The sequence below is a fragment of the Halichoerus grypus genome, chromosome 12 (genome assembly GCF_964656455.1).
Source record: "Halichoerus grypus chromosome 12, mHalGry1.hap1.1, whole genome shotgun sequence".
Classification (NCBI taxonomy): Eukaryota; Metazoa; Chordata; class Mammalia; order Carnivora; family Phocidae; genus Halichoerus; species Halichoerus grypus.
In genome coordinates, this window is record NC_135723.1 from 21,241,544 (window position 1) to 21,257,622 (window position 16,079).

General features: G+C 36.4%; 1 protein-coding gene across 2 annotated transcripts in view; it reads left to right on the forward strand.

Moving 5' to 3' along the window:
* ORC5 (origin recognition complex subunit 5) overlaps positions 1–16,079 on the forward strand; it is an 85,839-nt gene that overhangs the window by 21,526 nt on the left and 48,234 nt on the right. For both annotated transcript variants that reach the window (XM_036067462.2, XM_078060038.1), the window contains exons 6-8: positions 1,255–1,385; positions 10,418–10,466; positions 10,555–10,645. In XM_036067462.2, coding sequence (XP_035923355.1) covers positions 1,255–1,385; positions 10,418–10,466; positions 10,555–10,645 — 271 coding nt within the window. The remainder of the gene's footprint in view (positions 1–1,254; positions 1,386–10,417; positions 10,467–10,554; positions 10,646–16,079) is intronic.

Genomic DNA, 16,079 nt, shown 5'->3' on the forward strand with positions numbered 1-16,079 from the left:
GTGGCTCAGTCGTTAAGCGTCTGCCTTCGGCTCAGATCATGATTCCAGGGTCCTGGGATCGAGCCCCGCTTCGGGCTCCCTGTTCTGCAGGAAACCTGCTTCTCCCTCTCCCACTCCCCCTGTTTGTGTTCCCTCTCTCGCTGTGTCTGTCAAATAAATAAATAAAATCTTTAAAAAAGAAATGCTCATCTCTTAAAGGGAACCTTAGACAAAAGGAAATTGACTTGATCAGAACATCCTATGAGACTTTTTACTTAACTATTGCAAAAATCCTGAACCTGTGGAACTAGACAAAGAACTAACTGAGGAGTCTAAAGAGACCATTGCACCAGGGAGTCAGAGGGAATTGCAATAAGGAATGAATGACTAATTGATTTCATGTACTGTACATGGGCAATTTTTGAGTAATGGGTGGTTGTTTCTCTTTTAATTTTAACTGTGCTTCTACAATATGATATTTCCAGCAGGATAAAATAAAGTTTAGGATTCTTAACGTGTGATATTATATAAAGAGTTTAAGAAAGAAGAGAAATAATAGTAAAGATACCAAAGCTTTAGGAAGAAAATATGATTTATAAAAGGGGGAATGACCAAGTAAAGATGATGATTTTCATAAAAAATTATGAATTCTTTTTATTTTTCAAAAAATGAAGAGCATTTTCCAGTTTGGTGGTCGGTTGTTTGTGTAGTACTCCTGCTTGTTTTTTCTAGTTGATTTACTTATTAGGCGGACAAATAAATAGAATGTATATTATTTTTCACCCTTGATACACATTTTGCCTGCAGAGGTTCTTGAGATTTTCTTTAGATGTCATTGTTTAATATTTGTCTTAAGCAATTTTTTTTTTTAAGATTTTATTTATTGATTTGCTAGAGAGAGAGAGTACAAGCAGGGGGAGTGGCAGGCAGAGGGAGAAGCAGGTTCTCTGCTGAGCAAGGAGCCCGATTTGGGACTCGATCCCAGGACCCTGGGATCATGACCTGAGCCGAAGGCAGCCACTTAACCGACTGAGCCACCCAGGCATCCCTGTCTTAAGCAATTTTTAATAATGTTTTTAGAACATTAGATTCATAATTCTTTTGCCTCAGTTTCAAAAGTTGTGTTACATTTCTAATCTTGTAATAGTTTTCGTATTCCTTAATAATTGCTGGGCCTATATATTTATTGTTTTATACCCTTGTTATAAAATGCTAGAAGATATAACTTGTGGGGTGCTGGCTTAATCCTTAAGTTCATGTGTGTCCTTTGAACAGGGAACCTTCAAAAGATCCTGTCACATGATCATCCTCCAGAGTATTCGGCTGATTTCTATGCTGCCTACATTAATATTCTTCTTGGAGTTTTCTACACTGTCTGCCGAGATTTGAAAGAGCTCAGACATCTGGTGAGTGAGCTTTTTACTTAAAAAAACAAAGTGTATCTTTTAATATTTTTCCATGTAGAAATGGTGTGAGGTAGGCTAGAAGCTGAAAATTTATTCTAGAAATTTGGATATGGCCTTTTGAGGCTAACATAAGTAGGTGGAAGTCTGTTCCTTAGTACAAACTTCAATCTGATCAGAAAACCTTCATTCATCTTTAGTTAATGTCTTCTCACTCTTCCTTAGGAGTGTTTTTTGTTTCCTTCTTTCTCTTTTAATTGCAGAAAATGTAAAACTTCATTAAAATAAAAATGAAGAGAAATAGAAGGTGTAAAAGCTTAATAAGTAATTTTATGTCTTAATTTTTTGTAACATTTCTTTCACGTTTTATGTATGTAGCAATAGTGGTCTGGCATCTAGATGAATTTAAGGGTAGTCAGAAGCCTTAATTACAGGTCTTTCATGAGCCATTGACCTTGAATTAGTTATCTTTATATAACGGATTACTTTTGATGTTTATATAAATAATTAAAACATTATTTAAAAGAGTAGTAAAGCTATTTATATTTCACAGGTAATTTGTAAAGTAATCATATTTACTTTAATTTTTCTTTGATCTTTCTACTTTTTAATTGGATGTGAAGGGGAGGAGGCAAGAATATCTGGTTTCCCTTTTAGAAACCTTCCATTCATACTAAGATTTTATCTACACGTAAGAGAAAGTAGTAATATACCTAAGGATGGAAAACAGTTACTTTTTTTTTTTTAAGATTTTATTCATTTATTAGAGAGGGAACACGAGCAGGGGGAGGGGCAGAGGGAGAAGCAGACTCCCTGCTGAGCAGGGAACCTGATGTGGAGCATGATCCCAGGACCCCGGGATCATGACCTGAGCTGAAGGCAGATGCTTAACTGACTGAGCCATCCAGGTGCCCCTGGAAAACGGTTACTTTAAAAGGAACACATTCTATAGATTTTAGCACATTTTCTTTGTTTTACTCTTTTCTTTGCTCTGAAAAGTCACTTAGAGGGATTCAGTATGTGTTTGAATGGGTGTTTGAGACAGAATGTAGAAGAAGGCGACCATTTAAAATTGGGTTCACATTTAGGATGTTCTTCTAAGTTTTAGATTTTAGGCTTCTTCTTCTGATTTAGATGTAGATATCAAGTATCTTCTGAGTAGGGAAAAAACTAGAACTAGAACAGTAGGGAGCAAGCTGTTCTAGTTCAAGCTCATCACTAACATCTCTATAGGAATTGAATGTCTTGGATCCCTGGTGCCCAAAGGAAATGACAACAGAGGGGCTTACAGAGAGGAGAGGGGTCAGTACACGGTCCCTGCATGAGGTGGAGTCAGGGGGAAACACTCCTCTACCATCTTGCCTGGGAAGTAACCTGCAGTTACCACAACTTAGCACTGATGTCCTTGAATCCTGTGGGAATCTGTGCCTGCAGCCATTTCAAAGTAGATCATGAAGTGTAAGAATAAATAAATGTTTAGGGAACTATTTCTAGATAAAGTGTAAAAGAAAATATATGTTTAAATATGCTATTTTATATAGTCCTATATTTTTTATAGTCCTTTTTTAGTCCTTTAGGTTTTCCTGAAAAATTATTTAGGGATGAGCTTATAGTTTTGTTATTGTTACATCATGTTCATAAACTTGAAGCTTGAAGTGTGGTTTAAGCTTTTACTATTACTAGTAATACTAATATATATATAAGATATGATCAGTAAGCACAGGAAAAAAATAGCAGTGTTCTTATTTTCCTCCGTATGTGGAACATAGGATAATAAAGATACATTTTCCTTCAAGTGGATACTATTATTTGTTTCAAAGTTTGTAAATGGCATAGTTATTGAAAGTTTAATAAATCACCTGCAAAGGATTCTTTTTAGGCATCTTTTCTATGTGTGCACTTTTGAGTTTGCTTTACAAATTATTTCTTTAAGTACTGTTTTTTTGGAGGCTAGGTCTGTAGGTAGCACGAGATAGGAGAAAGTAAAGTACTACTTAGAATATCCATTTAGGTTTGTTTTATCTTGACTATGATATTCTTAAAAAATAGTAATTATAATTTTTAAAAGGGTCAATTGAAGAAGTTATTTTTATATTCATTTATGAATGCCAAACACAGAATGGTTCATTTTCTAAAGATGTTTGCATGGCCCTTTTAAAACAAATCTGTTACACATTAAGTTTATTGTATTTTAAACTTTTTTCTTCTTAAATATCACAATTTTCTTAGAAATTACTCAGAAAAATTAATTGCTTAGGCGGAGCTTAGTAATCTTTTAGAGTGCAATTCCAAATTTCTGATGCCAAGTTTTTGTTGTTGTTTGGCCATGTGCCTGTGGTGACCAGTGACATAGTGACTAGGAAGCGGGTGCCAGATAATCAAAGTGTACATGGTAGAATGAGCAGAGGACTTAATATTCAAATATCTTAGGTCTGCCGCTTACCAGCTATGATATGTATGTAATTTTATGTACTTCAGTTTCCTCATTTCTGAAGTGGGGGGGGCAACCAAGAAAACATAACTCAGATGATTTTTACGAGGATAAAAAATGCTCTCTACTAAAGTGCTTATAAAGTATGTTAGGTGATATTACTGATAACACTAAGTTATTTAAATAAATATTCTCCTTTTAAAGTACAAATAATTTCTGGGGGGATCATTTACTTTTTGTGAATTATTTTAATGAAATAATACAGCTGGTTTTTATGTAGCCAGGACCCAGAACTCCCTAGGGAATAGAAGTTTTGATCTTATTTTTGAGCAGGGGCTAGGTAGATTGTCCCATGGGTGTTTGGAGCGTGGGAGGAGGTGGGTTCTAGGTCGCAGGACAGTGAAGGGAGCTGGCACAGAGAAGCTGCTCAGGGTACAGAGTCTTCTGCCTTGCACATAACTCACCTGTCTCACATGCAGCTGACCAGCCCAATGTAATTTCTACTTCAAGCAGTCATGACACTCTCAAATCTCAAATTCTTTCATGTATTTTTCAAACTTTATTTTTTGATGAGGAAGAGATTGTCACAGTTCTGAAATGCTTGCAGATCTGTCCCCTAGCTCTCAGTTGACTCAAAAGACAGTACACACCAGTGTGTTTCTATACATATCAGTTATTTTTGCTTTATTTTTACGATGTGATTGTATGCTAGGGAAAAATACTCCCTGAGAACTAAAATGAATTAGATTATAAAATTTTGCAAATAAAGAATCCTGGGGTCTGGCTCCAGAGCATATGTTCATAAGCACTATACCACAACTACCTCTTAAACAATAGCCAGTTTTATTAAGTACTTTGTGTGTGCTGGCCAGTGTTCTAAGCCTTTTGCCAATATTGACTCAATTCTTAACAACAACCCTGTGAAGGAAGGCATTATTATGAATTTTCATTTTATAGATGAAGAAACACAAGTTGTGTCATTTACCAGCAGTATGTTCTTGGCAAGTTACCTAAACTTTTTGAACTTGAATTTTCTCTTCTGTTAAGTAGGTATAATATCTGCGTCAGAGGAGTTTTGTGAGGTAAAAAGAAGGGGGGGGAGCACGTGTAAAATGCCTGATAGCTGAAGAGGATCAATTAATTTTAGTTCTCTTCCTCCCTCTGCTGATCAGACGTTCATGGACTTAAAAATACATTGTAATCTTACTATCTCCAAGAACATAAACCATGACTTGGGTATGGAGACTACTAACTAAAACTGCTGTAGGTTTGCATTATATGTTAAAGTCATATATTAAAGAATATGAAGTTTGAAGAATGATCTGGCAGAACAGCTGTCATTCCGCTCATGGCCAGGTTTGGTTTGACAGATGGCTGGGTGAGTGGGTGTCCTTCATATATCTTTATATTGATTGATGTATGAATGAGGATGTCTTTTCCACATAGAGAAGAGCTATTTTTTGGTGAGAGGTGCTTAAGGGGGAAGCAGAGTCTTTAATTAGGAGAAATAACCTAGTTAGGTTTATTTTTCTTTTATTTTTTCTTGACTTTTTGAGTAAAGTGTAGCATACATATAGAAAAGCACAAGGGGTCCCTGGGTGGCTCAGTCGGTTAAGCGTCAGACTTTTGATCTCAGCTCAGGTCTTGATCTCAGAGTCATGAGTTTAGGCTCCACATTGGGCTCCACGGTGGGTGTGGAGTCTACTTAAAAAAAAAAAGAAAGAAAAGCACAGAAACCATACATATGTACCATAGTGAATTATCACAAAATGGAAACACATGTGTAAATATAATCCAGGTAAAAAAGTAGAAAATTACCAACATCTAAGGAGCCCACTTCATGCTTCCTCCCGATTTCTACCTCTTCCTCCCTCCTCAGAGATAATCACTATCTTTGCTTCTAACATTAAAGGTTAGTTTTGCCTGTTTTTGAACTTTATCTAAATGGAAACATACAGTATGCATTCTTTTTTATCTGTCTACGTTTGCTCAACATTTTGAGATATTCATCCATATTAAATGAAGCTGTGGCGTATTTTGAGTAGTCCCGTAGTCATCTTTAGACATGGGGTAAGCAAGAAGCAGTATTTAGCTAGCTTTCCCAGTTGGGCCTTTATAGGGCACCTTTATTTTTGGCCTTGAATAATTAAGAATTCTTTTTGTATCACAACAACGTTCCATTGGTACTGACATGTTAATAGTTTGCTCTCATCATTTTATTAGATATAGTATTTACAAGATAATGAAAGTATTGGATAGTTTTAAAATTTATTTAAAAATTTTTGGAAGCAATTATGGGGCACCTGGGTGGCTTAGTTGGTTAAGTGTCTGCGTTCGACTCAGGTCATAATCTCAAGGTCCTGGGATTGAGCCCCACATTCAGCTCCCTGCTCAGCAGGGAGCCTGCTTCTCCCTCTTACTCTGCTTCTCCCTCTGCTTGTGCTCTCTCTTGCTCTCTCTCTGTCAAATAAATAAATAAAATCTTTAAAAAAAAATTTTGGAAGCAATTTCTAATTTACAAAAAATTGCAGGTACAATAAAAAGAACTTTTTCTCTTTTTTCCCAAATCATCTGAGATTGTGACCTGATGCCCCATGACCCCAAATACTTTAGTATTTGTATCTTTAGTATTTAGTATCTTAGAATGGCATTCTCCCACATAACTACAGTACAACCATCAAAATGAGAAAATGGACTCATTGCTCCAACCTGATCCTCAGGCCCTATTCAGGATTTGCCAGTTGTCACAGTAATGTACTTGAGAGCAAAAGAATCCAGTTCAGAATCACATACTGCATTTAGTTGCTATGTTTCTTGAACTTCCATTTAGAGTAGTTGTTCAGTCTTCGACTTTCATGATCTTGTGACCTTTGAAGATTACAGGCCAGTTGTTTTGTGGAATCACCTTTAATTTGGATTTGTCTGATGTTTGCTTATGGTCAGATTCAGGTTATGCATCTGACAGGAATATCACAAAAATGATGCTTTGTTCTCATTGCATCCTATCAGGTGTTACAGGATTTCATTTTACTTTATAACTGATAATGTTCACTTTGATCATTTGATTAAGATGGTATTTCTTTTCTCCTTGTTGTGGGGAAGTACCTCGAAACCTTGTCAATACCTTGCTCCTCATCAGAATTTCAACTTAATCATTTTTCATTTCTGTCTGGCTTCAGGATATCCTATTTTAAGATAGGGCAATTACCAGGGTAGGTATCACCTAATCCACATGAGCACTTTAAAAGCAGAATTTTCTGTGGCTAATCAAAGAAGGGGAAGTCAGAGATTGGAAAGATACTTTAACTTCTCTGTAAGATGGGGATGATAATGTCTACATCGTAGGCTCAGAGGATTAAATGAGTTAATGCATGTAATAAGGCCCCCATTGCTTGATTAAATTAATGTTAATGCAAACGTTCTCAGTTCTGATTTTTATTTCTCTAATATTTCAGAGATGAAATGTAGGTATTCTTAAAAAGGCAAAAGAGTTCAGAAATTATTTCTGCATGGCCTTGGAATATTGGAATATGTTTTTATATTTGTACTTGAACATGTGTATTAGCTTTCTATTGCTGCATAACAAATTACCACAAATTTAGTGGCTTAAAACAGCACACGTTTATTAGCTCACAGTTCTGTAGGTCAGAAATCGAGGCAGTGTTGCTGGCTTCTGCTCAGGATATCAGGTAAATTTAAAGTTTTGGCTAAATTGTATTCTGATCTTGAGGTTCTAGGGAAAATAGCTTCCACGCTTATTCAGACTTGACAGAATGCAGGTTTTCTTGGCTGTAAGAATGAGGTCAGAAGCTGTCTGGCTGGCTGTCAGCCAAGTCTCAGGCCTCCTAGAGAGCACCTGTATTCTTCGCCACATATCTATCCATCCACCAGCCAGCAAGGGTTTGTTGAATCCTCATACTCCTAGTCTCTGACTTCTGTGACTGGCCAGAGAACATTTTCTGCTTTTGAAGGGCTTGTTGATTAGGTCAGACTCATCTCATTATCTCTATTTTAATTCTCCCATAAATAGTACTATCTTTGGGACTTTAATTACATCTACAAAATTCTTTACAGCAGTACCTAAATTACTGTTTGATTGAATAACTGAGAGAAGGTGTGCATGTATATCAGGGGCTGGCAGTCTTGGGGGGCTACCTTAAAGAGTTTTGCTTACTACAGTATACATGTATCATATTTTTTAAGTTTTTATTCAAGTAATCTCTACACCCAACATGGGGCTCAAACTCACGACTCTGAGATTGAGGGGCACACTCTTCTGACCGAGCCGCCAGGTGCCCCTTTTAGATGATTTTCTAACAAATAATTTCAAATAGAATAATGAAGTTTTTCTGAAAATCTTGCTGAGGAAGAGTTGGAAGTTTCCTAAATTGCCTATCTCTATCTTGTGGCAACCTAGTCATTATTCATAATGGATTGTTTTGCCTCTTAAAGCAATGCAAGTTTTTCTTTGCAGTATAAGGGAAGTAGTCTCTCTGTTTCACCTGGATTAGGCTTTGCTAACATTGTGGCCTTATTGGTTTAGAAATAAATTCCCAGGACATCTCACAAATCATGATCATGAATTCAGGCACTGGAATCTCTGTGCCTGTAGGCAAATTATATTTTGCTTTCTTGGCCGACAAATGGGCATAATAAAAGTGCAGTTGTCAAGAATAAGTGAGGTAACAGGTGGCCATAATTATGTTTCTCCTGTTATGAGCATGAATATTTGCTGAGCACATGGTCATTTCTTAATAAAATTATGCCTCTGTCTTGCCCCTTCCACCCCTTTTCTTTTTTTTTTTTTTTTAAATTTTTTTTTTTAATATTTTATTTATTTGCGAGAGAGAGAATGAGAGACAGAGAGCATGAGAGGGAGGAGGGTCAGAGGGAGAAGCAGACTCCCTGCTGAGCAGGGAGCCTGATGTGGGACTCGATCCCGGGACTCCAGGATCATGACCTGAGCCGAAGGCAGTCGCTTAACCAACTGAGCCACCCAGGCGCCCGCTTCCACCCCTTTTCATGAATGGGACCAGCTAAGAGTAAAATATATATTTAAAAGTTGGAATAATGGGGAGTTAAATGGGGGGAATGTTCAGTGGGAGTAGAAATTTATTATATCAGAAAATTATCTAAAAATTATTTCTGCTTGGGCTTTGGAATTATTTTTGTGATTTTATTAGCAGTCTTTTTATTTCCAGTCTCTGGGTCATTGGGAGGATGGTTTAAAATATCAATGGGCCTAAAGTTAGATTTTGCTATAAATAATCCTTAATATAGGGAAGTAAGATTTGCTTATATTTGAGGATTAATATAGGAGAAATGGGCATAGTATTAGCACATTTGAATGTTAATAGCCAAAGTTGTGAAAAGTATTTTGTATTTGGACAGATTATTTTATCAAATTCCCCTTATTAGTAAGGGCTAGGATTTATAGATTTACTTAAATACAGAGATTGTATTTGGACAGTTAAGGGTACTCATAATCGTATAGTTTTATATACTCAGCAAGTTCTTGTGGAATGGCATGGGGAAAATACTAATTTACTAAAGTAAAATGGGAAAATAGTCTCCTAAAATTATCTTCATTACCTTTTTACTGCTATTTGTAAATGATTAAACATGTATTTTAATGTTTTGGCCAAGAAAAAAAAAACAGCCAAGTTGTTTACCGGTTACTGCTGACATTGTGACATTACTGTTACTAAGTAGTGTTTAGATCTGAAAACCTGAAACTAAGAAAGTTGGCCTGTCTACACTTAATATAAACAGAGTTTGGAAGATTTTTCTGCCCTCAACAGTTGCTTTTTATGGAGTAAGATAGGAAAAACTTTCAAGGATTAGTTCTTAGCTCTCTCTTATCTTCTGGATTTGACGTTGGATAGTTAACATTTACATCTGTCTTTCTCCAGGCTTCATTATGGAATCATTTCAGTATGAAATACTTGTGATCAAGTTAATATTAATAAATGGCAGCTACATATTTTTATCAGTTTGCTTGAACCTACCTCTCGGTAAAATTCCTGTGTTTATTCATGGAAAACTATTAAGTAATTATGATTAGTTAGTGCTTCTCAGACTTTGGAATACATAGAATTCTTGGAGAGATTGTTAAAACATGGATTCCTGGATCTCATTCTTAGAGGTTCTGATTGTGTATGGTGCCAAGAACTTGAATTTATAGTAGTCTCAGGTGGTGCTGCCAATCTCATAATTTTGAATTGTACTGAATGAGATGATGTTTGATTTGTGAGAGTGTTCAAAACTTGGAAAGTAACAGGTAATTCTAGTGGTATTGTGTGTTTTATGGTCCTTTGTGACAGAATTATAAACTAAAATTACAAATTATGCTTTGCTATATTACTTTATATCTAGAAGCTAATACATTAGGCAGGACTTAGCCAATTCAGGAGTATTTTGCATGTTGTTTTACTATCATTTTTTATATTTGTGGTTTTATTACTATAATAAGCTATAATAATATTTTACTTGAGTAATTATATTGAAATAAAATTGTCTACATTCTAATAAAAATTGTACTTGGAAAATAATTCCTATTTGTGGTGAATAAGTGCTTTCTCTCTTTTTTTCCCTTTATTTACAGGCAGTACTTAATTTTCCTAAATATTGTGAACCTGTGGTTAAAGGAGAAGGTAACTATGTAATTTTACTTATTAATATTTGTTTTGAAACAGTTTCTGTAAGATCTGAATTTTTGAAATTTTCTCCCTTTTGGGGTAGCAAATGAACGTGATACTCGCAAACTCTGGAGAAATATTGAACCTCATTTGAAGAGAGCCATGCAGACTGTTTATCTCAGGGAAATATCAAGGTAATTTTCTGTTTAGTGTGTGTAATATTTCTGTCTTTAATTTGGATATTTTGTCTACTAAAGTGTAAATGTTTTCCTTTACCTTCTTCACATTAGGAAAAAACCCACAAGTTTTGAATCGTTTCTTATTTTGGGAAGGACAGCCAATTTAACCAGTATGTTACACAGTTTGAAGCAAGGCATATATTTTACAGTTGCTAATTTTTTTAAGTCTGGAAAGCTACAGGAAAATCAGCTTTAGCTTTGTTTTTTATATTTGTGTTTAGATATTTGAATAGGTATAATGAAAATTTGATTGTTAAAGCAATGTGTAAATCAAGTCATAAGTCTGCATTTGTCTGTTACTAGAATTTCATAGTAGTGAAACTGCTAAGGAGACATGGTGGCGTTTAGTGGGAAGAACAGGGTTTTGATTCCATTTCAGCCATTTTCTGCCTTGTGGTCTTACCAAGTCACCTAAAAACCTCTGGGCCTCAGCTTCCTCCTCACAGTCTTTCCAAGATTTAAAGAATGTGTGTGAAAACGACTTGTGAGTAATACGGTGCCTTACAGGTAGGTGATAGGTGAAGCCTCAGTTACGAAGCAATATAGGAAATTTAAAAACAACAGCAACACTCTGCTTTTCTCACTTTCTGGTCAGTTGTGTTATCATTTTTCTCTCATAAATACCTTAATCTGTAACTACTTTTCTTTACTAACTTTGCTTTTCATTTAATTAGTTGATTAGACTATAATTCAGGGAGAAATTTAATAGTTTCTAAATAAATAGAAGCATTACGAAGATACTGCTCTTCCTCTTTTCAATAATAAACGTCATTTGATGAGGATTTTTGGAAGTCACAGAATAGAAAAGCTTGTGATCTACTCTTTTAAAGGTAGAAAAATTTGGATGCTTGTTAAAATGATTTTTACATAATAATGAAAGTACTTAGAGTTTCTCATTGGATAGTCATGGCCATGTAAATCCAGTTTTCTCCATAAGATCAATAAGGAGAGGAGATAAAATCACTCCTAACCCCTGTCTGCAGTATAACTGGGAGGCTATGGAGTTGACTACAAACTTCAACTTATGTGTAATTAGTGAAACAACCTAAGTCAGCGGAGTCCGCTCTGGAGCTCATGCTGAAGTAAGACGTTAAACACTGACTGCAAGGAGAGGACAGAGGGAGTAGGGGGTGGGCTCACCAGTAGTGGTGAAAGACGGATGAAATCGCCTCTGGATGAGAATCCGGCCCTGAGTGGGAAAACACTGAGGACAAGTGGGACCTGGAGGGTTAGAGCACTGGCTACTAAAGAATCAAAAGGAAGTGTTTTAAGAGTATGTATGGCAAGAATTATCATGGCAGTCTTGGGAAAGGATTGTTTTCCAGGGAAGACAGGTGATTTGGAAGGGCTGGGTATCCCTTGAAGGGTGGGTAGGTAGTCAAGAAAGAAGCAAGGGGTGGAAATTAAGATACCCGTGGCGCCCCCCCCACCCCCAATCAAACAAAAAAAGAATGACAAAATCAAAAGATAAGCCATCCCTCCCCCTCAAAATGGCACTATGTTTTAAAGAAACTGCACTTCATTCTTACAGGAGAAGGCATTTTATTTTTATTCATTTATTTTTTTAAAAAAGAGTTTATTTATTTGACAGAGAGAGGGACAGCGAGAGAGGAAGCACAAGCAGCGGGGGGGTGGGGGGAGTGGGAGAGGGAGAAGCAAGCTTCCCGCTGAGCAGGGAGCCCGATGTGGGGCTCCATCCCAGGACCCTGGGATCAGGACCTGAGCCGAAGGCAGACGCTTAACGACTGAGCCACCCAGGTGCCCCAGAAGAAGGCATTTTAGAACCAAGAAATCTACTAAGCCATCCCAAACCCTCACCCCTGCATTCATAGTATCATCTGTTTGCTGATCCAGGCAAACACTGAGCATTTCAAAATGAAGAGAAAATAAATAGAAAATCCATAAAAAGGTATTATAAGAAGAAACAGAAAATGTGAATAAAAAAATTTTAGCTGATGAGAATTTTTGCCTTCCCACCCAAATAAAGCAGAGGAAGATATAACACGACATACCAACCTAGTTTAAATTTTAAACAAGCATTTTCTAATATGAAAAAATACCTTAAATCAGAAATTCAGCAACTCAGAATAGACAAAAAAAATATAGGAGGATGTGAAACAAAATTGACCAAACTCAGGAATGGAATTCAAGCAAAAGTAATTTCCTCAGATGAAAATGAAATTTTAAGATATTCCAAAGGAGAGTAGATTCAACTGAGAATATAATAAAGGGTACTGAAGAGAGGAATGAAAACAACCAAAAGGACAAAACTAAATAAAGAGGTAAAAATAATCAAATAGAATGTAACAAATGTGACAGGCAAAGAAGATTCAATGTATGTATAATTGGATTTCCTAAAGAAAGAAAACACTGGATTTGAATTAAGATCTAAAACTGTAATCCAAGATTTTCGAGAAGGAAAAAAGACCTGGTTCCACGTTTTTTTTTTTTTAGAAGATTTTATTTGAGAGAGACAAGGAGAGAGAGAGAAAGAGAGCACAAGCAGGGGGGAGGAGGGGGAGAGGGAGAGGGAGAAGCAGACTCCCCACTGAGCAGGGAGCCCGACATGGAGCTTGATCCCAGGACCCTGGGATCATGACCTGAGCCAAAGGCAGACGCTTAACCAACTGAGCCACCCAGGCGCCCCTGGTTCCACATATTATAGGGTTCATCTTTTCATTTGACCCAGAATGGTCAATTCTGAGACTGCCCTAGTCTATTAATCTGTAACAAATTACCACAAATTAGTATCTTAAAACAATGTGTATTATCTTATACTTCTTGATGTCAGAAGTCTAATATGAGTGCACAGGGCTGTGTTCGTTCTGGAGGCGTTTGGGGAGAATCTGTTCCTTTTCCTTGTCACATTATTTAGAGGCTACCTGGCGTTCCTTGACCTGTTGTGTTCCTTGGTCTGTCTTCAAAGCCAGTAATGTATCATTTTCTCTTCTCTCTGACCTCCTGTCTTCCTCTTAAAAGAATCCTTGTGATTTCATTGGGCCTACCCAGACACTCCAGAATAATCTCCCCATCTCAAGATTCTTATTAACTCAGTCACATATATGTATAGTCTATAATATGTTTCTTTCACAGAAAGGTGTAGAGCACAGAAATAAGCACTGCTAATCTGACCTCTTGCCTTATTGAAACATTTTGAAAACCTCTTTCTTTTAATGGGTGGATGACATTTATTTGTATTTATTGGTATGAATTGTATAGGCTTTATTAATTTTGTCATGTTAATTTGTTTAATTTCCTTATGTGGTTATTTTCTTTGTCTTTTTGAAAAAAATTTTTTGGCAGTTAGGATATTTTGCATTTTTGTTCCACTTGGTTACCTTTGTAGTCAAATCATAGAATGCCCTTAAGTCCCCTTTTTTCTTGTAATGTGGGGTAAAGGACCAGTGAGACTCTCCAATAGGGTAGTAGGAAAATAGCAGTCTAAGTTTGGTGAGATCTACTGGTCCATTTGAAAGCATTCAAATTGCTTCAAGGTGTGACTTACCTATTTTTTTCCCACCATCCCTGACCCTTCACCCGTGTAAAATAAGATTTGCTAAATTAAAAAAAAAATCACATATTTTATAGTTCCAAATTGAGATTAAATAATTGGGATAAACAGAATAAAGAAAAAGAATAAAGTCATAGACGGCTAGATTCTGACTCAGCAAGCTGTTGTTAGGAATATATGTTGCTTGTACAGCTTTTATAAACCATTTGGACCAATTATAAAAAAGACTTCAGCCTTGCTCCCTGGTTCATCTTAAAATTTTAGCCTATTAGACCTCAATTAATACAACTGCTCTGACTTTGAGTCACCTCTGGAAATTGATAGTTCATAAACATTTATTTAGAACATGGATAGACTTTTTAGTCAGGTCTCAGTTGAAACTGGTTCTATCACTTAGAAGCTTTGTGTTGGTTAACTTTTCTGACTTTCAGTTTTGTCATTTGTAAAAAAAAGAAGAAAGAAAAGATATGATGCTATCTGTCTTATAAGTTCATGAGTATTAAATGGAATATCTTAAGAGCTGGGTTCATAAGAGACATAAATGTTAGTCTCCTCTCATCTCATTAAAAATGGTCATTTTATCCCCTGGTTGTCCTTTGCAAGTTTAAATAACATTAAATGGGTAATTGCTATATAAGAAACTCATCAATTTGAACTGTCTCAAAGTCTGGGTTGTAACAATGTAAATGATAAAAATTTATTTTTATTTGCATTTATAAGAAATGAATGTGAAAATGCCTTATAATCTCTGAAGCAATATTGAGCTATAAGGTGGAGGAAGTGGTCTGTTTTGAGAGTCAGTTTGTTGTGCTGGGTCTGCTCTCCACATAGGTTACTAGTAGTCTGTCGGAATTTCCCGTATTGCTGTACAGGCATACCTTGGAGATACTGCAGGTTCTGTTCCAGACTACTGCAATTAAAAAACAAATGCAATAAAGTGAGTCAAATGAATTTTTTGTCTTCCCAGTGCATATATAAGTTAGTTTACACTATACTCTCATCTATTAAGAGTGTAATAGATTATCTTAAAAAAAACCCACAGTGTACATATACCTTAATAAAAAATATATTATTGCTAAAAAATGCTAACCATCATCTGAGCTTTCAGTGAGTTGTAATTTTTTTTTTTTGCTGGTGGAGGGTCTTGCCTTGATGTTGATGCCTGTTCACTGATCAGGGTGGTGGTTGCTGAGGGTTAGGGTGGCTGTGGCAGTTTCTTAAGACAACAGTGAAATTTGCTGCATCTGTTGACTCTTCTTTTCTTTTTTTTTTTTTTTTAAGATTTTATTTATTTATTTGACAGAGACACAGCGAGAGAGGGAACACAAGCAGGGGGAGTGGGAGAGGGGGAAGCAGGCTTCCCGCCGAGCAGGGAGCCCGATGTGGGGCTCGATCCCAGGACCCTGGGATCATGACCTGAGCCAAAGGCAGACGCTTAACCGACCAAGCCACCCAGGCGCCCCGACTCTTCTTTTCATGAACGGTTTCTTTGTAGCTTGCAATGCTGTTTGATAGCATTTTACCCACAGTAGAACTTTCAAAATTGGAGTCAGTACTTTTAAATCCTCTTGCCACCTTATCAACTAAATTTATGTAATATTCTAAATCTTTTGTTGTCATTTCAAAAATCTTCATTAGCATCTTAACCAGATTCCATTTCAGGAAACCACTTCCATTGTTCATCAGAAGCAGTCCCTTATCTATTAAAGTTCTGTCATGAGATTGCAGCAATTCAGTTACATCTTCAGGCTCCACTTCTAATTCTAGTTCTCTTGCTCTTCCACCCCTTCTGCAGTTATTTCTTCCAGTGAAGTCTCGAACCCCTCAAAGTCATCCATGAGGGTTGGAATCAGCTTCTTTCAGACTTCTGTTAATGTT